This window comes from Labeo rohita, chromosome 18 (genome assembly GCF_022985175.1).
Source record: "Labeo rohita strain BAU-BD-2019 chromosome 18, IGBB_LRoh.1.0, whole genome shotgun sequence".
Taxonomy (NCBI): Eukaryota; Metazoa; Chordata; class Actinopteri; order Cypriniformes; family Cyprinidae; genus Labeo; species Labeo rohita.
In genome coordinates this window covers 3,439,329-3,464,570 of record NC_066886.1, presented here as the reverse complement: position 1 = coordinate 3,464,570, position 25,242 = coordinate 3,439,329, and the positions used below count along the sequence as shown (strand labels likewise).

The window sequence follows — 25,242 nt, the reverse complement described above, 5'->3', positions numbered from 1 at the left end:
ATTTTTATATTTTAATATCTTATAAAATAAGATAATATTTTTAAATAGGTTTTATAGATAAAAACTATAATGGTATCTCCATTATACTAACAGCAATGCAACAGACACAGGTAATATTGATATTTCATTAAATATCTCTATTACCTGAATACTTGATTTATTTATTAAATAATAAAAAATAGACATATTTAAAAACAACGACTGATAAAACACAATAAAATGACTAAAACTGTAAAAATGAACTATTTTGTTTTTCAGAAAAGTGTTAAAAATATTATAAAATAAGACTCTAACCTCAAGTATTGAATTATAATAATAATAGTGATGGCAGCCTAAGCACTGAACACACTGAATACTGTAGGTTTATATTGTTCTTGCCCTTTTGACCTCTAAAGGCTTTAGTATTTTCCCCTTTCTCACTCATAGAGTGAAAACTCCTTCTCCTAATGTAATGGGAAAAGCTAATATCTCTGTGTTAAAGTGTTTGAATGAACTAGACCTTCCTCCTGTTAGAGCCAACTGCTGCTCGCAGACAAAAAGCCAAATTATTCCAAATGTGCTGCCCTCTGACTCCATTAGCATGTGACTTAGCGTGATGGAGAGACGGACCAACTTGGAAAGCCTGGCAGGAGTGTAAGAATTATGAGCTGCGATGCAAAAGCCCATCTCTCTCTCTCTCTGGCAGCTGGCATCAGCAGGAACTTTTGCACTGGCAAATGACTTTGCCAGATATTAGGAGCAAATAAGGTGGTCGTTCTGAACTTTTTTTTTTGGTGTCTGTTCATCTGTCGTTAACCCCCCCACTAGCTTGTTTTGCTAAATTGAACACACTTTCTACTGAGTTGGACACTTCTAATATTAGTCAATTTCCTGCAAATGAAGTATTTCATATGCATTTTACTTCTTAGGTAAATTTATCTTGTTTTAAAGAACTAGAACTAGAAAACACAAAGATATGTTTTAAGAAAATGATATTTTGGATCTGATTGTGAAGACTGAATCTGAATGTGAAGATTAAGTTATATGTAAATTATTGATTTATTTAAATTGATTTATTTATTTTATTATTTTACCAGAAACTTGTTTGGACCTATATACATTTTAATTTAATTGAAAAACATTTTCATAACAACAACAACAACAACAATAAACTTTCAATTTGATACGAATTAAACATTTCTCCTGATTATTTATTGATACACTGACTATTCTATTTTATTTTATTTTATTTTAGAGGAAGAAAGTACAAATGACAAAAAAAGAAAACAACAACAACAACAACAACAACAACAACAATAATAACAACAATAATAAACTTTTAATTTGATACAAAGTAAACATTTTCCTGTTTATTTATTGATTGATTGATTGATTGACATTGACTATTTTATTTAATATTATTTTATAAAATTATTGAATTTTATTTTAATTTATTTTATTTTAATAATATTGTATTTTATTTTATTTTATTTTAGAGGAAAAAAAGTACAAATGACCAAAAAAAATGAAAACAACAACAACAACAACAATAATAATAATAATAACAACAACAATAATAAACTTTTTTAATTTGATACAATAATAATATTAACAACAACAATAATAAACTTTTTTTAATTTGATACAAAGTAAACATTTTCCTGTTTATTTATTTATTTATTGATACATTGGCTATTTTATTTTATTTTATTTTATTTTATTTTATTTTATTTTAGGAAAAAAAAAAAAAGCACAATTGAAACATTTTAGGACCAGGGTTGCTAAACTAAAACTCAAACTATATATATATATATATATATATATATATATATATATATATATATATATTTATTCATTCATTCTTTTTTTAGGTTAATTGAAATAAATGGTTTTTGGATATTTATCTAAATATGAAGATGGAAATTTATACATAAATTATTTATTTTATTTTATTTTTTCTTTTTTGAAACATTGACCAGGGTTAAAACTGAAATAAATGGTTTTTGGATATTTGATCTTTTTATGAAGATTTTTGGATATTTGATCTAATTATGAAGATGGAAAGGTATACATAAATTATTTATTTATTTAAATTCATTTCTTTGATTATTTATGTATTTATTGACCATTTTTATTATTTTCTTTTCTTTTCTTTTCTTTAAAAAAAAAAAGCACAAATGTTACATTTTTGGGACCAGGGTTGTTAAACTAAAACCCAAACCATAACTTTTTTTTTTTTTTTTTTTTTTTTTTTGGTTAACTGAAATTAAATAAACATTAACGAAAAAAAAAGAAAAAAAACACTTTATTTTATTTTGCCAAAACATAATTTCTTATTTCCATTGATGTATTAAACTACAACACTGAAATTAATTTACAAAAACATACACGGGCACAAACCACGGTTGCTACAGAGGTGCTAGTAGTCATGTGTTTTTTGACAAAATTTGGTCATTAATATTAGTCAGTTTTCTTGCAAAAGAAATATTTTCAATGAAGTTATTCAACTTTTAGAAGTACACAACCATTTAGATAACACAAAACCCTCGTTCTGATTCCATGAAGTGTCTCTCTGTCTCTTATTCACTATCTGGCATGTCTTTCTCTCTATCACTTAGTAATTCAGGCCACCTTGACGCCCTCCATCCTTTGCCGTTTGTCTCTGGATGACCTTCCATTTGCCTGCGTAGCCACATTAAAGCTAATGACATCTTGGAGGGGTAATTACAGCACCAAGGGGACGTGCAGGGATAAACACAACCAGGCGCAGGGGTAGAGGCGAGCTGAGGACAGTCTCTTATTGGAACTGTCATTGAGACACGTGGAGGGCACATCCACACCGGAGCAAGCCAATGACTCGGCAGAACGGCAGCGGAAAATATGCGGACATGTCGTCTCGCAAGCGCTGCTCTGCACTTTCGTTTTAATAAAGCCCTCTAAATTGCCTGCTCACTGTCAGTGCGTGTCGAATGCCAGAATTAATACATATCATGCCATTTTAAAACCGTTTTTGTTAGCGTTTTTACTTCTGTGTTTTACTCTCGCCCAAATCCCAAAGGATTATGCACGTATAATATTGCACAAATGTTTCTTCTTTTACTGACAGAGACAGCGAAATGATAGGGAGTAGATAGCAAATGCTATGTCTCCAACCCCAATTTCTGTCATAATCTGCAACAAATCCTAAAGGATTGTCATAGAAATTCTCATACGATTGCAACGTAACACAAAACTAAAATTTGATCTTTTAGTTCCCAATACACTGTTCCCAAAAGGACTATTATAATTACTAACAGGATAGAAAGCCACTGTAGGATAGCAAAAGAAATTTGAAGAAAATCCTGCCTGGTTTAATCGTTCCTACAGCTTCTCTACAGATTTCCTTTAACCATTTAGTAGAGAAACAATTGGAAAAATAATAAAAATAAATAAATAAAATAAAATCTAAATTTAAAATTGCATTAGTTAATTAAATTAAAACATGAAAACAGTTTATTTAAATACAGTTAAATTACAAAAAATGTTAAAATATTTAAGCAATCAAACAAATGAACTTAAATAAATAAATAATTAATAAATAAATAATAATTTAATCAATCAATAAATAAATGTAAGTTTTAATTTAAATTTATATAAAATTAAATTAATTTTAAACTAAAATATTTCATACAAAAAACAAACAAATAAATGTAAGATCATTTAAATGTGGATAAAGTTCAAATAAATTATTAGAAACAAAAAACAAAAAACTAAAAAAGCAAATACATTGAAATTTTAATTTAAATTTGGGTTCATTTAAATTTAAATAAAGCTAAACAAAATTTAAATGTTAAATCAGTCAATCAATCAATCTACTCCCAACAGGATTAAATTAACAAGAGTTACAATTAAATTACAATTTTAAAATATTTAAACAATCAAACAAACAAATGTACATACATACATACATAGATGTATGTCAATAAATAAATAAATAAATACATTTATTGAAGTTCATTAAAATGTATATTAAGTTTATATAAAAACAAATATATTTAAATTTAAATTTGGGTTAAAATATTTAAACATAAATTTAATTTAATTTAAATGTGGATAAAGTTAAATTTAAACTTCAACATATTTAAACAAAAACAAACAAATATATTTAAATTGGGGTAATTTAAATTTAAATAAAGCTAAATTTAATTTAAATGTTAAATCGATCAATCAATCAATCAATCAATCAATCAATCAATCAATAAATCTACTCCCAACAGGACTTAAGTTAAAATTAAAAATATTTAAGCAATCAAATCAAACAAACATAAGTAAATAAATACATTTAAGTTAATTTAAATTGCTTAAACAAAGACATTTAATTATTTATTAATTTGAATTTCTATTTATCCAATAGAATATTATTTGATTCCCAGTAGGTTTACATTTATTCATTTTGACAGACCATTTGTGTCGAATGCTTTCCCACCTGAGCTACAGGATCCTACAAGACATTTTGTGGCCATTCCTTTAGGATGTATTTTAGGCTACATTCCCCCTCCAAACTATTTCTATTTCTTCATCCTTCATTTAATCACCCATTTAGCAAAGCCGTTTCTAAATGATTAAGGCCCAGAAGGGTTCTGGATAACTTTGAGCATTTAATTACACCCCCCAAATGTATCTGTTAGCAACGAAGGCTGCCACGTCCACTCACTGAAGAATTTCCCCCACGCCATATCGATCCCCCTCACTCCCCAGGCTTATTGGATTTTTGTGACAGGTCCCAGCACTTGCAAAGGTCACATTTTAAACAAGTGCCAGAGTGAATACCTGACAGCCCACCTGTCTACGGATGCCAGATATTAGTCAGAGCCCGCGCGGGAGGCCCTTTTCAATTGCCGCTGTGCGTTTTGGGGCGTCGTGATGAACTACTGTCTGTCTCTGTGATTCACAGATCATTTTCATACTCTCTCAGGGCTTCATGCAGACAAGCGTTCTTGTAGGAAGTTGTCATGGCTGTCCGTACAGCGACATTATCTTGTTTCACCCTCTGTTTTGATGCCTGTCACTCACTGTCACCGATTAGTGATCAGGCTTAACACCAAATAAGGCTCAATTAAGGTCCATTTCACACTGTTTGCTGAACAATGGCCCCACATATCCATTGTCACACGGCCATCAATTTTCTGTCAGACCAGATTTTTGGTTGAGCATCATTAAGCTTAATAAAACCAAAATTGATTGATGCAATTATTAAAAAGCAAAGGCTGTTACATAGATGGTTTGTAGCTTGAAAATGTGTTGAAAATTAATTTCTAATGCATTTATGTATTATTAATAATAATAATTATTATTATATACTAATAACAACAATAATAAAAATTAATGAGTAATAATAATATTTATTGTTATTATTATTATTATTATTATTATTATTATTATTATTATTATTATTATTATTATTATTATTATTATTATTATTATTATTATGTTACAGTACAACTTTATGATATTAATTACAATCCTAATATTTATATAATAATAATTAGAAATGACCATTAGAAATAGAAAATAAAAAATATTATTATTTCTCTTATTTAGTTAGTTAGTTTTACAATAGTAACATTTCTTATTTAGTTAGTTATTTGATACTACTACTACTACTACTAGTACTAATTATTATCATTATTATTATTATTATTATTATTATTATTTAATTTCTTCATTTTCAAACTTTAAACCATCTATATTACAGCTTTTTCCTTTTAATAATTGCATTTATATTCTTTTTTTTACAGGCATATTAATATTTCATCACATTTTTTTTAAATATTTAATCACATTTTTTTAAATCATACTGTGCACCCCTTCACATATTATAAAAGTAATATTTAATTTAATGATTTTATTTAGTAATAATAAGAATAAGAACAACATTAATTATTAGTATCATTATTATTTCAGTATTTTACAATAGGAATATTTCTTATTTAGCATTTACTACTACTATTTTCAAACTTTAAACCATTTGTTTATTTATAACAAATGGTTATAACAGTAACAGTTTTTGCTTTTTAATAATTGCATTTATTTTATTTTATTTTATTTTATTTTATTTTATTTTTTTTTATTTTACAGGCATATTGATATTTCATCACTTTTTTTTATTATTTAATATTTAAATCATTAATATTTAATCATTAATTTTTTTATTATACTGTGCACCCCTACAAACAAACTCAGCAAAGTTGGACCCCTTTTTAAAATCACATTTTGAATTGAATTGTACTTATTTTCATAAAATAATAATAATAATAATAAAAATAATAAAAATCGCTATTTTTCCAAGAATTATAAATATGTGATGAAAAACATCCTAAAAAAATCCTAAATCTGTCCATAAAAAAAACGAATGTGCAAATAAAGTTTCTCTAAAGCGGTGTTCTTACTGGCATGTTGATGGTGTTGTGGTTCCTGGAGAATGGATAGAAAGCTCCAAGCTGCATCCAACGCAGGCACATCTCGTATTGGGCAGGATCAAAGAAGCCGCAGATATCAGCACCGGTCTGAAATACAAGCGAAAAGGGAGGATGAGAAGGGAAAGGAGACACAGAGAGAAAGAGAAAAACACAAATATAGATCTCTGTAAAAACAGGGCCACAAGAGCCAACTCCAAAACATTAATAAATAAACTCTAGAGTCAGTGTAATGGCTGCATGCTAGTGTAATGCACCCAATTGAACTAAAAACATTGTTTGATAGGAAATAAAGCACAAATGAAAAATCAATAGCAAGTGCTGCGGCAGGACAAGAGAACCACTTACGTAAGAGATGCCAAATATGCTGAACTCCATCATGCCTGAAAGACAGAGAGAGAAAACGAGAGGTTTTCATGTATACAGACATACATTTTATATACCGAACTGTACAGTAGACGTTCATTGCCTGTGCAAAACTTGTTGCCATTCTGGCTGGTTGTTGGCCCAATTCGAGAATTCAAGCCTCTTTAATGCTTAGTTATTTGCAAAAAGTGATTTGTCTAATTTATAGTTCTGTTGTTTTCAGTTTAGCACCTGGTTTTTCTTCTTTTGCTCATTTTCTTTCTTTGAATTCTCAGTGCAAAACTTTCATTAAAAATAACAGACTGATAACATTTAGTGTACAACTCAATATCAAAAGTTTTGGGTTAATAGGATTCCTTGATGTTTTTGAAATAAGTCTCTTATGCTCACCAAGGCTGTATTTACTTCATTAAAATGCAGCAAAAATGGAATAAACGTGATATATTTTTACAGTTTAAAATGACTGATTTCTATTTGAATATATTTTAAAATATAATTTATTTCAGTGATACAAAGCTGAATTTTCAGCATCATTACTCCAGTCTTCAGTGTCATGATCCTTCAGAAATCATTCTAATATGCTGATCTACTGCTCAAGAAACATTTATTAAACATTATATTTAATATAATACATTCAATAGATCAGCATCTATTTGATTTTTTTTGTAATATTAAAAATGTTTTTACTGTCGCTTTTGTTAGATTTAATGCATCCTTGTTGAATTAAATGCCTCTGACCAATGCATTAAATTCTCACTGCAAAACTGTTATTAAAAATAACTAACTTTTAATGATAACATTTAGTATACAACTCTATATCAATATCATTTTGGGTTAGTAGGATTCTTTAATGTTATTGAAATAAGTTTCTTATTTCTCACCAAGGCTGTTTTTATTTTATTACAATGCCAGTAAAAACAGAATAAATGTGAAATATTATTACAATTGAAAAAAACTGATTTTTTATTTGAATATATTTTAAACTGTAATTTATTTCAATTATGCAAAGCTGAATTTTCATGCTCAATAAACATTAAACATTATCTTTAATATAATACATTCAAAAGAACAGCATCTATTTAAAATATGATTTTTTTGTAATATTATAAATGTCTTTGCTGTCACTTTTGATAGATTTAATGCATCCTTGTTAAATTTAAGTATTGATTTCATAGTTTCATAGATGCTAGATTAGCATCGTTACTCCAGACTACAGTGTCACTTAGAAATTAATCTAATATGATGATTTGCTGCTCAAAAAATATTTCTGATCATTAATAATGTTGTGCTGCCTACTATTTTTGTGGAAACCACAATACGTTTATTTTCCAGGATTCTTTTCTGAATAGAAAGTTCAAAAAACAGCCTTTATTTGAAATATAATATTTTTGTAATATTATAAATGTTTTTACTGTCACTTTTGATCGATTTGACACATCCTTGTTGAATTAAAGTATTGATTTCTTTCAAAAAGGACAAAAAGCACTAGTGATGCTCATCTTATCTTCCCAAGAACCACATACCTACGATGGACCTCAGAAGCTGGTTCCAGCCGGAGTAGTTGTCTCCCAGCCAATGTCCTGCCCAGCGCCCACTAGATGGGTATGTTGAACGGGTAATTACAACACCTCTCTTTCCAGTGGTACTAAGCAAAGCACTGTGAAATACACAGGAATTAAAACTCATTTGGCCCCAGAACAGCCAAGAAATAAAATAGTTGTCAATACAAAAGGACAGAAAACTCACTCATAAGTAGGTTTGGTGTGAGCCCAGCCGTACAAGTTGTGGACATCGTAATGCTTGACGCGTTTGCCATCGGGAAGAATCTGCTCGCTGTTCATGCATAAAGTCTTGTGCTTCAGACCTCTATGCATGGACTCCAGTGCTGGGACAAGTCACACACATGCAAATTAATTTTGAACAGAAAGTGCAAGTGTAAATGTTGACCGTCGTGCACTCAAAAGAACTTACGGGGCATGTATGGAGGATCTTCCAATTCCGGTTTCCCGAGGCATTTTTCTCCAACGGTTCCATGCACGAAACTGGCCGGCTCATTCATGTCCTTCAGACAGCAGAACATGACAAGGTTATCATTCAAAGAATGCGAAGGAGAAAACAGTGACCGTATGCAAATGAGTGTAGAAAGGGTGTGTGGCTATGCTAATCCTTCATTCGTTCTTACAGCTCAACATAACTTTGTCAAGTAGGATATATTCCAAAATGAACATATTTAATGGTTACTGTTAGAGTTATATATTTTGGTGTGCAATGGCACAGATGTTCTTTAACTATTTTAATGAATAAAATTGCTTTACTTTTCATTCCAACATGAAAAATGACGCAAAGCACTTACGATCCAAAGTCCATCAAACTTCATGATTTTGTTGTAAAAGTCTTTAATCTGCTCTCCCCACCACTCAGCCGCACTGCTCTTGAAGAAATCAGGGAACGCCACGAAAGCCCTAAATCGCTAAAAGTTTAAATAAAACATTATTAGATTATTGCTGCAGGTTTGACAAAGGTCTTTAACCATTACTACATGCTGATTGGATGTTACAGTAGTGCAACATGCAAATGTGTTTAAATAATAATGTGGTGATTCACTTCTGATCTGTTCTCATTGGCTGATGGTGTGTCTTCTACATGCTTATTGGCTGATATAATAGTGAGTAGTATATTAGGTGTTATTGGCTGTTGGTGTGTCTTCTATATGCTGATTGGCTGATATAACAGTGAGTGGTATATTAGTTGTTATTGGCTGTTGGTTTGTCTTCTACATGCTGATTGGCTGATATAATAGTGGGTGATATAGTGTAGAACTAGTATGTTCTCATTGGCTGATGGGGTGTCTTCTACCTGCTGATTGGCTGATATAATAATGAGCAATATAGTATGTTACTGGCTGTTGGTGTGTCTTCTACATGCTGATTGGCTGATATAATAGTGAGCATTATAGTATGTTATTGGCTGTTGTGTCTTCTGCATGCTGAATTGGCTGATATAATGAGCGAAATAGTATGTGTTATTGACTGCTGCTGTGTCTTCTACATGCTGATTGACGGATTTAAGAGTGGGTGATATAGTATAGAATTAGTCTGTTCTCATTGGCTGATAGTGTGTCTTTTTTTTTGTAATTCAGCTTTTTTATTGTTCAGCAGTCAAAACTTCGTACATTATCACAGTATTCAATATTCCCCTTTCCAATCAATTACATGTTCAGCCAGTAGTCACCATTTGATGGTGTGTCTTCTAACTGCTGATTGGCTGATATAAAAATGAGTAATACAGTGTGTGTTATTGGCTGATGGTGTGTCTTCTACATGCTGATTGGCTAACTTAATAGTGGGTGATATATTGTGTGTTACTGGCTGTTGGTGTATCTTCTAAATGCTGATTGGCTGATATAATAGTGAGCAACACAGTATGTGTTATTGGCTGATGGTATGTCTTCTTCATGCTTATTGGCTGATATAATGGTGAGTGATATATTGTGTGTTATTGGTTGTTGGTGTGTCTTCTAACTGCTGATTGGCTGATATAATAGTGAGCAACACAGTATGTGTTATTGGCTGATGGTGTGTCTTCTAACTGCTGATTGGCTGATATAATAGTGAGCAATACAGTATGTGTTATTGGCTGATGGTATGTCTTCTTCATGCTTATTGGCTGATATAATGGTGAGTGATATATTGTGTGTTATTGGTTGTTGGTGTGTCTTCTAACTGCTGATTGGCTGATATAATAGTGAGCAATATAGTATGTGTTATTGGCTGATGGGGTGTTTTCTACATGCTGATTGGCTGATATAATAGTAAGCGATATAGTATCTGTTATTGGCTGTCGGTGTGTCTTCTACATGCTGATTCGTTGATAATATCTATGTTATCACAGTCAACTCTCTTGATTGCATTTGCAATTATCGCCCATTATACTGATGATTTCAGTATGAATAGACTTGGATAGGGGGAACAAGAGAAGATGTCCTGTTCTCTGATTAACAGGATATAGAAAGAGAAAGAGAGTGATTTATTGAGAACAATAATGAAGTAAGAGAGACACATACCTCCACTTGAGTATCCCAGTCCAAAGAATTGTCCACGGTGACATTGGGATAATCAGGCCACACCTATGACAGACAGAAACAACAGTGAAAATCAACGTGCTTGAAACAAATCAAGCTTTAATGGTTTTATTGTGTGATTAATTGGTTTATTTTTTCCTGAAGTGTTTTCTGCGTCACTCATTTTTCATCCTCTTAGTCTTTTGTCAAATCCCTTTTGATTTATCCATATTTTAATATGCCTCTGGTTATAGAGCTTTTTAAATAGATGCCAAGGCTTTTTAGGTCAGGTGTATTTTCCGCCAACTGGCAACCCGGGGTGTTGAAATCCTATTGGGTAAACTGGCAGTGGGCGGAGCCAGACAGACCAAATCAAAAACTCCAATTGGAAATTTAGGACTTGTGTAACTGCAGCATAACAAAACAATGACATTGATGTCAATGACATCATTTTTTGAGGGAAAACAGTATTAAGTATATTAGCAATGGATTTGATGAATTCAGTACTGTTCTGTGGCATCATTTGGTTTGCTTCACTATAAAACATCCATCCTGTTTGAGAAAATTTTTGAATTTTTTTTTTTTTATAACCACTTTTATGTAAAATGCATTAAATAACAACACAAGCAAACCAAGCTACAAACAGAGTTCAAGGTACAAGAGCAAGAAGGACCTCAAACTTGTGCCACAGAGCAGAGAAAAATATACTGTCAACAAAACTATGAGGCATTGACTTTGAATCAATATATGTTTCTCTTCCTCTTTGTGTTTGTCATACCTTTCCCCACACAATGTCATTGCTCAGCTCAGGAGGCCATTTGATGAAAACGTCTTTTTCAATCCCGATATCAAATGCAGGGTAGGAGCCTTTTGTCTCATTGGCCGCTATCGCTGGGTCCTGAAGCACACAAACAAATAAAGCATGTAGTTCTGGTACAGAATACATTTCACTGCATGTTTCTGGCCAGAATAAGAACACCATACTGATGCCAGACTACATCGATCGCTCTGTTCTCATTACAGTTACCATTTCACGGAAACAGCTTTGTTTTTCCCAGTAATTGAGAATAGTTCATACCAGGATGAAGATGAAACGCATTCCCTCAGCTCTCATCTGGTCCACCAGAGCAGGCAGTCCTTTGAAATTCACTTGGTCCAGCGTAAAGTCCATCTGCCTCTCCATATAGTCAATGTCTGCATATTGCACGTCCTTAAAGACATCAAAAAAAGACATCAACTTTGCAATGCTCTGGGTTGAAAAACCAACCCATAGGCAAAAACATATTTTTGAAATATATGCTAAATATATGTTGCAAACACCGAAGCTCAATTAAATCTATTTTTGAAATAGAAAATATATTTAGTTTCATATACCAAAATATATTTCTAAATGTATTTCTAAATGTATTTATAATGATTTAATAAAGTTTAATATTTTTATATATCATAAAATTGCACTTTTTTGAGCATTCAAAAGTATGTTCCTTGTTGAAGTTTATTCAAAAGTGACATATGTTAATGCATTTTCTTGGAGGTCATTTTAAAAATATATTTTAATACATTTAAAATTATATTTAAAAATAATTGCTAAAAAATACATTGGTAGAAAATATATTTTTGTAAATAAAATTTAAAACATACTTAAGCAAATTAAGCATTTGTGTGTGTGTGTTTTTTTTTTATATATATATATATATATATATATATATATATATTATGGCATGCCGTTCAGGAAATAATTATATTTATAGTATGAAGTTTGAGTATATGGAACAAAACTCTGAATATATATATATAATGAAAATCTGAGTATATGAAATGAAAGTCTGAATATATGGAATGAAAGTCTGAATATATGGAAGGAAAGTATGAATATATAAAATGAATGTCTGAATATATGGAATGAAAGTCAGAATATATAGAATGAAAGTCAGAATATATGGAATAAAAGTCAGAATATATATATAGAATCAAAGTCTGTATATATGGAATGAAACTGAATATATAGAATAAAAGTCAGAATATATAGAATGCAAGTCAGAATATTTGGAATGAAAGTCTGAATATATAAAATGAAAGTCAGAATATATATAGAATAAAAGTCTGAATATATGGAATAAATGTCTGAATATATAAGATGAATGTCTGAATTTATGGAGCAAAATTTGTAGCTATTGAAGGAAATCTGATGCATTAAGAATGTTGCAATAATGGAAATATGATCCTCAAGATGATGTGATATAGACTCCAAACTGCACTGTAAAAAAAAACAAAAAACAATCAAAAAAAAAATGTTAAAAGTATTTAAGTGACAACTGGAATATTTTAGTTGACTTAGTTTTTTTTTGTTTTTGTTTTTTTTAAACAGTGTGTTTGTGTTGTTTGGAGTATGACCAGCTGCTGCAAAAAAAAAAGTCTTGTAGTTCAACAAAATATTGGAAAATTTCTGGGAATGACATTTTAAATGAATCACAATTCAAAAGCCTATTGCTCTGATAATGATAAAGCATATACATTATTCAGTGAGAATTGTTTAATTTGCACTTTCTTTCCATATATTCACACTTTTACATACATTCAGACTTTTATTCCATATATTCAGAATTTCATTCTATATATTCAGATTTTCATTCCATATATTCAAACTTTGATTCTATATATTCAGAATTTCATTCCATATATTCAGACTTTCATTCCATATATTCAGACTTTGATTCTATATATATTCAGACTTTCATTCCATATATTCAGAATTTAATTCTATATATTCAGACTTTCATTCCATATATTTAGACTTTCATTCCATATATTCAGATTTTATTCCATATATTCAGAATTTCATTCCATATATTCAGACTTTGATTCTATATATATTTTTTCAGCCTTTCATTCCATATATTCGGAGTTTCATTCCATACACTCAAACTTCATACTATAAATATAATTATTTCCTGAACGGCATGCCATAATATATATATATATATATATATATATATATATATATATATATATATATTACATATAAATATGTTTTTAAAAATATACCAAAAAATTTACCAAAAAATACATAATTTAGAAATAATATAGAAATTATTTTATATTTTAGCTAACATATTTTCGGCCATTTTCTGTAAATTTTGAAATATATTTAGAAATATATAAATGTCAATGGGATATTTTCACAATTTGATGGTCTGCCTGTCAAAAATCCCTTGTAAAATGAACATCAGACTTCTCAGGTCATAACATTTGAGTTATCATTCATTATCAGTAGCAGAAACCTCGCAAAGCAAGTTATATGTTGATGTTTAATAGATTAATAAGAGTAAAGGTTTTATTCAAACTGTTAGCTTAAAGTAAAAGCAATTATAAATATTACTAGTCATCCTCATCTTAGAAAAAACGTCCAATAAAAGGAATATGAAGGCATTTTTATGAACTTTATAAGTCGGTGACTCACTCCAGGTACCACTTTAAGTCTTAATACAGTCACAGAACGTTATGTTTATATCATTCGCAATATTCCTGAAGTTCTAATGAAAGTTTTGAAGGTCGGTGAGAGTTACATAACTGTGTTTATTGTTGTGTTCAGGAGGAGACTGAAAGACACATGCACAAACTGCAAATTGAGATTCTTACATAAGGTATTTTAGCTGCTTTCATGTCTCTGTAGAGATCTGTGATCTCCGAATCGTTGGCGTAGCCGTAGCGGCAAAGCTGGAAGCCAAGAGACCAGTAGGCTGGAAGAACCGGGCGGCCGATCATCTGTCAGACAAATCGCACAAACCGAGAGAAAAATATTTTAGATTTTATGCAAATACAATTTAAGGACATAAATATTCAAGTGGCTTAAGAGAATCTAATGGGCCCTTCTGTCTATGTGTCAAGCGAGCTTCCTTTAGATAAATATTTATGTATTTCATTTATGCATGTGAGTTTTCGGATGTTATTTTGTGTGTGTGCTTAGATTGAGTACACTGTGGGCAATGAGGCAGAGAGACTCCAGCTGCTAAACCTCATCAAGCCAGGAAACACACACACACCTCAGTGTACTGCTGAACCACTTCTTCTGGAGTGGGTCCCACCACCATGTAGAAGTCCAAGATACCTCCGATGGTGCGGTAGGTCAGAGCTGGAGTAGGCTGGAAGGTCACATCTAAGAGCAAAACAAGCCAAAAAAAAAAAAAAAAAAAAAAAAGGATGAGATCATCCCTGTGCTTCAATGTGTCGCCTCAGCTAATTTTTTTTACACACCTACACTTACAATCTCTGAACAACAATAGTTGTTGGATGCCCTAAAATGGTTTTATGACAGACACACTGGACACAGTTAATGACCATGTTTACATCGTAAGGGACACATAAAATTAAAATGAGACTTTTATGGTTTTAAGTCCATGTCTATGGATTGAAAACACTCATAAAAACACATCCAGGTTACAATTCATCCTAAAATCAAAATTTGTGACCCCGGACCACAAAACCAGTCATAAAGGTCAATTTTAAGAAATTAAGATTTATACATCATTTGAAAACTGAATAAATAAGCTTTCCATTGATGTATGGTTTTATAGGATATGACAATATTTGGCCGAGATATAACTATTTGAATATGTGGAATCTGAGGGTGCAGTAATATAATGATTTTTACATTTAAATGAACATAAGTATAAAAATTTAACTTTTAAATTTGTAGCAAAAAACTACACAATTCTAATAAATAAAAAGTGATTTTTTTAAATAATTAAATTAAATAATATGTTTTTTTTCCTGTTTATTAAAAACTTTGAAAAAAAAAAAAAAAAACATTTTTTGCAGCTTTTTTTCTGTAAAAAATTCTATTATATTTAATTATATTCTCATTACTGTAGCAGATTTTTACTATTTTATTTTTATTATTTTAACAGGTCTAAAATTCTATAGCCTTTACTAAAAGAAAATCTAATTATATATATATATATATTTAAAAAAAAATACAAAATTAGTCAAATAAAATGCTTAAAAGAATGTGAACTATTTCCCTAAATTATTGAGAAAATATTACAATAAACTACAAATTAACTACAGAAAAGATCTACAATTATATATATATATAAATTGATGTTTTTTTCACAATTTTTTTACGATTTAGTTGTGAAGTAATTGGCTTTAATTTATTAATTCTAAAAGTGTGTTCATTGCTTTTGTCTGCGCAAATGCCAAATGTGATTTTTGCCTGACTGCGACAAAAACTGAACTCTGAACTATTTTAAAATAGGAAGAGTCCTTCAGTATGTACATTCCCAATTTCATTTTTACAAAAGAAATGTCAACACATGCAATAAAACCTTCAAATGATTTCAGGGGTCTTTAACTCCTCAACTTAACTTTAACCTCCTTAATTCTGTACGCGTTGAGGTGTTAAACACATCTGCACTCAAACTGAAGGGCACTACTTTGAACTTCTCTGTGTAAAGTGAACCACATCAAAGCTATTCTCCTGCTGCGGTTTTCAGGATGCTCATTTACTCGACTGCCTGCGCATGTGTGTTTATGTAAGAATTAAAATGTGTGTGTGAGCGTTTGTGAGACGGCGGCTGAATGCAGAAGAGCAGAACTCTGTTAAAAGCCCCACTGCAGCACCACTATTATGTGTAAGCAGCTCAAGAGAAACTCCTGCAATAAGCATAAGCGTTCCTCACACTAAAGCTCAATGACAGCCTCTCGCCTCTGATAAATAGCGTCCGCACTAATCACGACCTTAAGACCTGCTGACAAAACTTACGCCGCTGTTAGAGCCAGTGAGCGATGGACTTATTTGTTCCAATGCTAAAGATGCAGCAAGTGGCCGACTGGCTGACTTTTAGACTCATAAATAGACAATAAAAGCATTGTTCCCGGAGATACCGTAGTGCCCTTTACATAAACAGAAATGTGAAGGGCACATAAAAATGTGTTTTCAACAATTTAATTGCCGTGGTTAATGCACTAAGAACACCTGAATTAAGACCTCTTTATTTGACAGAAAATTCTGTTCTACAATTGCAATGCTTTTTCTCAATTTTGAGGCTTTTTTAACATCATAACCATAATAACACCATAACCTATGACACAAGTGTATATCTTTAGATATCCATTAAAAATAATAATAATAAAATAATAATAATAATAATAAAAAACAAAAATCTTATTCCAGCCTAATTTGGTTTTCTAGGCAAACGTAAAAAAATCTCTAATTTCACAATTAGTAATATATATATATATATATATATATATATATAATTCACAATATTATTAATAATAATTTTTATTAAATTCTCATTACTGTTGCCTATTATATGCCTAAAATAGCCTTTCTACAGCCTTAACTTAAGCAAAACGCAATTTCATAAAAGCACATTTTTATGCACACACAAACAATTTAGTCCACTAAATTGATCAAAAGAATGTGAATCATCTCCTAAATTATATAGAAAATATTATATAAACCTTTAGAAAATTATTTGAATAAATAAATAGTAAATAATATATATCTAAATAATTATAACACATAATTTTCTTTTCCAACTACTAATTAGCTGTGTAATTGGCTTTAAATTATTTATTTTGAAAGTGTATTCTTTGCTTTTCTCTATGCACAAGCTGCCAACAAGACCAGGCTAAACCAGCAAACCATTTTAGGCTGGATTAAGATGTGTTTAGTTTAGTCTTAGCCTAGAAGAAAGAGCATCCAGCACAGGTTGTGTCCAGTGTGTCCAAGCAACACAAATAGCTTAGTATGTGTGATTTTACTCACCCATAGCATTGCTGTTGAGCAGGAGGACGCCATGAGCTTTTTTGGATTTCTCCAGACCCATGTAGAAAGGATGGATTCCATAACTATTTAGCTTATACTGCAGATGGGGAGAAAGAGATTAGACTTTGAGTTTGTGATGCGATTTCGGTTGTTCTCAGAGTTAAACAGACAATTAAGTGTTAATGAGAGATTTTTATTTGGCTTAAAGGAATGAACCCTGCAAATCCCATCTCTCTGTTTTAATTAACCTAATTATATCTCTCTCTCTTCCTTCATGAAGCTTTCTCTTTGCTTCTCTTTCTCTGGGCATGAAGTGAGTCCGAGAATAAGGTTGTTAGCGTGTCCAATGTGGACAACTGACAGCCAATAACAGGATGGTTAGTAGGCCTCAGTCGAGAGGTGCAAGAACATCATTGCAGCTGATCTTTCTGCATGTGTCTTTCATACATATATATTTATATATATATATTTAACGTTTAAAGTGAACTGACTTTTACAGCTATTACTGCTTTTGATTACTTCACTGAGAGTCTAAACTATAAACTAAGGCCAGCTGTACTGTTTTGTGTAATGTGCAGATGACATGCATGCAGGAAGCCTTGTAAAACATCACCATTGGATCTGACACTCACCCCTGGAGGCTGGTCTTTCGCAAACAGGCCGTATTTGTGGAAGTTGAGGTCATGTTTGTAGCTGGGGTGCTCTGTTTCACCAAAACCATAGACATATTCCGAGGGCAAGAGTGTGGAGATCTGAAGTAACTGATCGGAGAATGTGAAGCCTGGCACGGCGGAGTCCCATCTAGAGAAAGAGACAGAGAGAGAATGAGATTTGACAAAACAGAACATGCAAGATGTTTTCTGTCTTCTGAAAACTAAGTTGCTTTCATTAGGAAGGCAAACTGTGCTTTTATAGTCCCAAAAACCCTAAAAGTGCACCATCAGCTCTGCTGTTCAGAGTTATTTCTGCGCTTAACTCATGTGCTCCTTTACAAAACTGCTTCTTTTATTGCTTTTTTCCCCATTAATTTATAGTTGCAATACCTTTGGGAACTTTGACACGCTACTCTCCTTCTAAAACAATTTTATATGCATGCATTTTATTTAATATAAAAACTATATATTTATTTTATTTTATGTATTTTACTTACCATATACATGAATTAATAAAAAATATACCTTCGGTGCAATGCAAGTCACTTTAGATGCTAAATGCATGAATGTAAATGCAAAATGCATAAATATAATGCATCCAATAAATGGTGACAGCAGATAAAATACACACTGTAACTTAGTAAACTTAACTTACTAGGTAGTTACCTATTAAGCATTAACACATTATTGCCAAAAGAATCAATGTTACCAGGGTAATTCAGGATACTCACATCACTTCATTGGTTTCCTTTCTGATCACTTGGATCCCAAACGGTTTTTCATTGATTTGAACTGTATAATCTCTTTTGGCTTCGTCTGTTTCTGGTGTGGCAGGCAGGTCAAGATGAATGGGAACCTCATAACGTGCATTGTCTGGATCATATATCTAGATGAATAGGACCAAAATCAGTCACAGTCTTAATCTGAGTCTTAAATCTATTAATTTATTTTCTAAATTCCTAATGAAAAAAAACAACAACAACAAAACAACAATACAGCATGGTGTAATTTTGATAAAAGCATCTACAAAATGTATGAATCTAAATGTGTAAATATAAATGTATTTTATGCTGGGATTACACATGGTGACTTAAAATACTGACACCAGATATAAATACATATACACTTTAATTTTAAATGTTGTTGGAAATTGAGAGGGGAGAAATTATTTATTTTTTATGAAATTGACATGGACATTTTCACAGTGAAAACTAGCAAAGCTACCACATTATTGCCAAAGAAAACTCTTTAAAAGTGTCTGCCAAATGCATAAATGTACACTGCAGATTTAGTTACTGTCTTGGTCCTAATCCTAAACTGAGGAAAGCATACCTTCCAACGTAGGCTTCTTCCACTCAGGTATGTGATTTCCACCTGTAGCTTGCTGATGTCCCGAGATCGAGAACGCTGACTTGGGAAGTCAGCATTGCGGGTGATTTCTACAGTGATGCCATCTGGTTTCACATTCTTGCTGCCGGCAATGTAGCCATGGTTCTCGGCGTAATAACACTGAGGCATACTTAAAGACTACGAAAGAGAACAAAAACAATTACGTTACAGCAAATGCAGTAAAATTCCAAATTCGCTATTCACTTTCCGTATACAGACATCAAACCAAATATTTTGAATACTGTCTTTCTCTGACCTCCCAGATGCAGCCACGGGCTTCGCATTTGGCCTGATCTTCGCCTCCTTCAGGGTAGCAATCAATATTTCCAGTGATTTTGGCCTCCCAGTTGACTGTGTAGTTCGTCCCCAGGTGCAGCTCCAGATTTTTCAGCTGTAGCACCTAGAAGACCACAAACACCCAATGACCAATTACCAGTATGTCTCTTGTGACTGAAGGATAGAAATTAGTTTTTCAGAACGCTTTCTTGAGTACATACAAAGATGACGTATGTTAAACGGAGCATCAAAAGGAAATCGTGATGTCAGAAGATTTTTATTTGAACCTACATTTCATTACGCTTTTAATATGGAAGGCTGACGGGGCCAAAAGTCTTTAAACAAAAAGCATGAAATTGAACCATGACAGCATGCACTGTCTGTCAATTTTGAACACATTTCTTTGTGTGTCCAGACATGCACATTCTGGCTGTGTTCAGGCGTCAGTTTTCACAGCGTTTGTTTAGTACATTTAAAGATGTTTAGTACATTTAAACATAGTTTTACCATGTTGAGACGATGAATTTGAAATCTTTCAATGTGCGCACATTCTGGCCGTGTTCAAATGTATTATTTCTTAAATCAGATTTACCTCTAGATATTAATTGTTTTTTTAGTTTACTGCAGCACTGCTTTACTGATATCTACTGTGCTAAAATAAAATAATTAATGCTACAATGTAAATTAAGACTTTTCTACCTAAGAAAGAATGTTGAACTAAACAACTAAAAAGGAAATGACAAATCATGATGTGTTAACCCTTGTGAACAAATATATTGTCTGATGTTCGCATATATGCATACCAGTGTACCATTATAACTTCTATACTGTTTGAACATGTATACCAACATGCCGTTGTGTCACATATGCAATTATATAGTCTCAAATACAGAAGTTTCACTGGCTGCTATGTGTGCATTAATGCAGACAAACAGTACAAGTAGACACGGTCAAATTTCTCGTGTTCCGTTTAAAGACTTTTGGCCCCGTCGGCCTTCCATACTTTAATATCACACAAAAGCCAGCAGGTACATTCATGTCAGAATCCTAGCAAGCGCCGATGACATACCATAAATTATGGTAAAATTTCGATAAACACGGTCAAATTTCACGTGTTCTCTTTAAAGACTTTTGGCCCCGTCGGCCTTCCATACTTTAATATCACACAAAAGCCAGCAGGTATATTCACGTCAGAATCTTAGCCAGCGTTGACCACGTTGCATAAATTATGGCCAAATTTCGATAAACACGGTCAAATTTCACATGTTCTGTTTAAAGACTTTTGGCCTTGTCAGCCTTCCATACTTTAGTATCACGCAAAAGCCAGCAGGTATATTCACGTCAGAATCTTAGCCAGCGCTGATGACGTGCCATAAATTATAGTCAAATTTCGATAAACACGGTCAAATTACACGTATTCGTTTTAAAAACTTTTAGCCCCGTCGGCCTTCCATACTTTAATATCAAACAAAAGCCAGCAGGTACATTCACGTCAGTGTCAACCATGTTCCATAAATTATGGCCAAATTTCAATAAACACGGTCATAATTTCACGTGTTCCGTTTAAAAACTTTTGGCCCCGTCTGCCTTCCATATAACACAAAAGACAACAGGTGTATTCACGTCAGAATGATGCCTCTAGTTAATGGATGTGGATGACAAAAATGACAAACACTGTTGCGTTTGCGTTAGTTGGCGGACGTGCCATAAATTACAGCAACTGACATTAATGTGTCAAGCGTAGTTTAAGACCAAAGCCTGCACGTCCTCGTGTTGTCATTCCAAGACCTTGAGCTCTGGGAGAAAGCGATGCCCTTCATCATAGGCTAATGCGTGTGTGCTTTAGAGAGGCCTGACAAATTCAATCTCTGGTCCGTGAGCATCCCTGGACACTCACTTGGAATGACAGGGCCTCTCCTGGTACCCTAGGGAATCCTGCTCCGTATTAAACAGAAGTCAGGCTCCATTTTGTGGACATGGTTTGTTGGACCGGCTCACAGTCCTAATTACGTTACGTCGGCTGTGATTTTTTTTCATTTTTCACTTCGTTTAGAGATGTTCTTCGAATGTCAAATTAGCTAATACGTTTCTGAGAATTCTGTAAAGCCCTTTGAAGGACGGCTATTTTCAGATGGCTTTTTGTTGAGAAAACCTTGGCTTTAATGAAAATATTAGATTGAGGTTTCTGTCAATTTCTTTCCTTGTTGGCTTTAATTTTTTACTTCAGATGCAGTGCATCATGTATGTTTGCATACTGCTGTATTATTTAGTACTGTAATGCAAAAACATTGTCATTACCCTGTGAATTTTTAATAAATACAATTATAATGTAAAAACATTACTTTCATTAAAAAAGTGCACAACTGTAAGCATGCATATGCAAATGTAAGCATACTTCATGGTGGTTTTTGTTGCACTATGTTTAAATGCTTTTTTTTTTTAATGAAAGAACAGAAATAGAAAACTATAATTACCTGCTTGTGAGTGTCGTATTGAATCTGGGACTCAGATAGAGAGATAATACTGTTTCCGTCCGTCACGAGCACAAGAGCAGGAGCTTTTGTCACTCCCCACACTGTGATGTTCTCAAACTTCAAGTTGTTTGGATCCGTGTATCCATTGTGGGTAACTTGCATTGACAAGGTACCCTGATCCAGCCAACAAAAAAGGAAAAAAGAGGATATTACTACGGATTTTTTATTTAAATGTGCTTTGGACATATAACATAATGCAATCTAAAAAACAAACAAAAACGTGATATGACGTACATTAGCCACAGAAAACTGGTAATGGATGTGAACACCGGATGAAACCGTATCTAAGAAACAGACAGACTGAAATGTTATAAAAGACAAATCAACTCAAATGTGAGTCACACAAGTATTATTTGTTGTTCCAAGAAACATTTGGGCAAATCTAATAATTTAGCTTCAAAAAGCCTATTACAGGGTGCAGCAATAAGAATGAACCTGTGACCAATTTGAAAGAGCTTCAACCCAGCGTTGCTTTTTCACGACATCTTACATTGCTCAAGTTCATTTGTTTTTATGCTTTGTTTATTTTTTCTTAGCACATTTCAAAGACTTAAAAAATTAAAAGTCTTGGATGCATCCAAGCAAAATGTGTATTTACTCTATAAATTCATATCTGTCGTATGGTGAAATTACAGCTGTTTTTGCAAACTAAAAATCGTAGAACTTTTATTTTTATTGATTATTTTAGAAAATTTACTTAAAATGAAATATATATTCACCTTGTTTTGATTAAAAAAGAAAAAAAAGTGAAAAATAAGACATATAAGTAGAAATCTGAACTTCTGCCTCAAAAAAAAAACATTCTTGTTTTCGAGCGCTGCATAAGGTAGATTTTTTGTTTCTGACAGTGAACTGTAGGAGAAAAAAACAACTTTTAATTAATAGCAAGTCCCTCAAAAATACCTCGAGAGTCTCCGTCATCCCAAAATAGCTCGCCTGACGCAGCCTTGTTGTCATCGAGTGCGACGATCAGTCCCATGGGATGACTCCGGCTGAGGGAACACACAACTTTCATCGCACAAACGTACAACTTTTTACCAGAAACTGAAGAGCAGATAGAAAACGGATCCTTTGAAGTTCAGATGGGATTCTTGTTTGTGAATAACATGTCACAGACACCGTACGGCACAGCCGGATGAATTTTAAATAACTTGTACTTCACCTTGTATTCGTGTATCACCCCTACTTTGAATGTTAGCGCACCCCAAAAGATACTTTGAGAGATACAGTACATTTCCATTTCTACTGCTGAAGGTGTCGTATAGTTAGATGGAAATACAAGCACTATAACATAAACATCTATTGAACACAGAGAGAAATTCGAACAATTTTCCTAACGTTACACAGAAACTCGGGTCTCATGCAGATGAACAGGAATGAGCTGAATGAAAACAAAGAACTACCTCTGAGAGGAATAATAATAAAACAGATGCAGGTGCACAAAGAACACAAGCATTTAGACACTTTCCGTCTCAGTATTATAAACTCACTTTGCAATATTAACCATGATATAGTGATACTGTGAATCTAGCACTGGCCTGTTTTGTCATAATCATAAGTGACCCTGGACCACAAAACCAGTCATAAATGTCAGTTTTTCAAAATTGAGATTTATATATCATCTTTATATATCATCTGAAAGCTGAATAAATAAGCTTTCCATCGATGTATGGTTTGTTAGGATAGAGCAATATTTGGCCAAGATACAACTATCTCAGTATATGGAATCTGAGGGTGCAAAAAAATCAAAATATTGAGAAAATCGCCTTTAAAGTTTTCCAAATTAAGTTCTTTGCAATGCATATTACTAATCAAAAATTAGGTTTTGATATATTTACAGTAGGAAATTTACAAAATTTCTTCATGGAACATAATCTTTACTTAATTTCCTAATGAATTTTGGCATAAAAGAAAAATCAATAATTTTGACCCATACAATGTATTTTTGGCTATTGCTACAAATATACCCCAGCGACTTAAGACTGGTTTTGTGGTCCAGGGTCACATATACTATGATAATTTAAAGAATACTACAGTATTTGTTCAAAACATTATAATACAATCTCTAAAAGCAGCAGATAGTGTTTGATTGGATATTGGATGTGGTTTATGTAAGTGGGCGGGGCTACAGGACTCTCTGACAGCGGACTGGCTGTAGTTTGATACGAGTATTTTAGTTATTTAAGGCTATATGAGTTTTTTAGGAGAAATCTACATGTACGTTTTTTGAGTTTTCCATCATTACCTGTAAGTAGTGGTGATGTCTGGTCTTTGTACAGGTAAAACGGCTCCGCCTCTCAGGTGTAATCCAATTTTATCTAATGGAATGGACATGCTAATTTTTGCTTTGCGATCTGTAATCTTTACTCCCTGTAAAACAAACCAAAAATCACACTGTAAAAATATATACATTATAAATACATTATCTATGTTTTAATTGATGAATAAATTGTACATTTTATTATTAAATTGATTATTAAATTGTATTGTGGGGGGGCAAAAAAGGGACTAAAAATTTATAAAAAAAATAAATAAATAAATAAATAAAATAAAATAATAAAAATAAATATTTCATTTTTAAAAAAATAATAATTTGATAATGAAGACTGAAAATTCAGCTTCATTGGAATAAGTTACATTTTATTTAATATTTTTATTTACCATTTTATTTTAAAAAAATTGTAACAAAATTTTACAATGTTTTTACTGTATTTTACTAAACAAATACATGCAGCTTTGGTGAGCAGAAGAAAAC

The 25,242-nt window shown here is 32.1% G+C and overlaps 1 protein-coding gene across 1 annotated transcript in view; it reads right to left on the bottom strand.

Moving 5' to 3' along the window:
• The window catches only part of si (sucrase-isomaltase (alpha-glucosidase)), a 62,901-nt gene that overhangs the window by 12,373 nt on the left and 25,286 nt on the right, over positions 1-25,242 (bottom strand). The window contains exons 21-40 of the mRNA XM_051134312.1: positions 24,733-24,857; positions 23,391-23,479; positions 22,722-22,771; positions 22,428-22,601; positions 19,934-20,077; positions 19,621-19,815; positions 19,020-19,174; positions 18,268-18,436; positions 17,636-17,732; positions 14,904-15,016; positions 14,500-14,625; positions 11,939-12,070; positions 11,639-11,758; positions 10,864-10,926; positions 9,154-9,270; positions 8,772-8,862; positions 8,547-8,685; positions 8,324-8,457; positions 6,783-6,817; positions 6,408-6,524 (exon numbers count right to left, since the gene is read on the bottom strand). Of these exons, the coding sequence (XP_050990269.1) occupies positions 6,408-6,524; positions 6,783-6,817; positions 8,324-8,457; positions 8,547-8,685; positions 8,772-8,862; positions 9,154-9,270; positions 10,864-10,926; positions 11,639-11,758; positions 11,939-12,070; positions 14,500-14,625; positions 14,904-15,016; positions 17,636-17,732; positions 18,268-18,436; positions 19,020-19,174; positions 19,621-19,815; positions 19,934-20,077; positions 22,428-22,601; positions 22,722-22,771; positions 23,391-23,479; positions 24,733-24,857 (2,385 nt within the window). The remainder of the gene's footprint in view (positions 1-6,407; positions 6,525-6,782; positions 6,818-8,323; positions 8,458-8,546; positions 8,686-8,771; positions 8,863-9,153; positions 9,271-10,863; positions 10,927-11,638; positions 11,759-11,938; positions 12,071-14,499; positions 14,626-14,903; positions 15,017-17,635; positions 17,733-18,267; positions 18,437-19,019; positions 19,175-19,620; positions 19,816-19,933; positions 20,078-22,427; positions 22,602-22,721; positions 22,772-23,390; positions 23,480-24,732; positions 24,858-25,242) is intronic.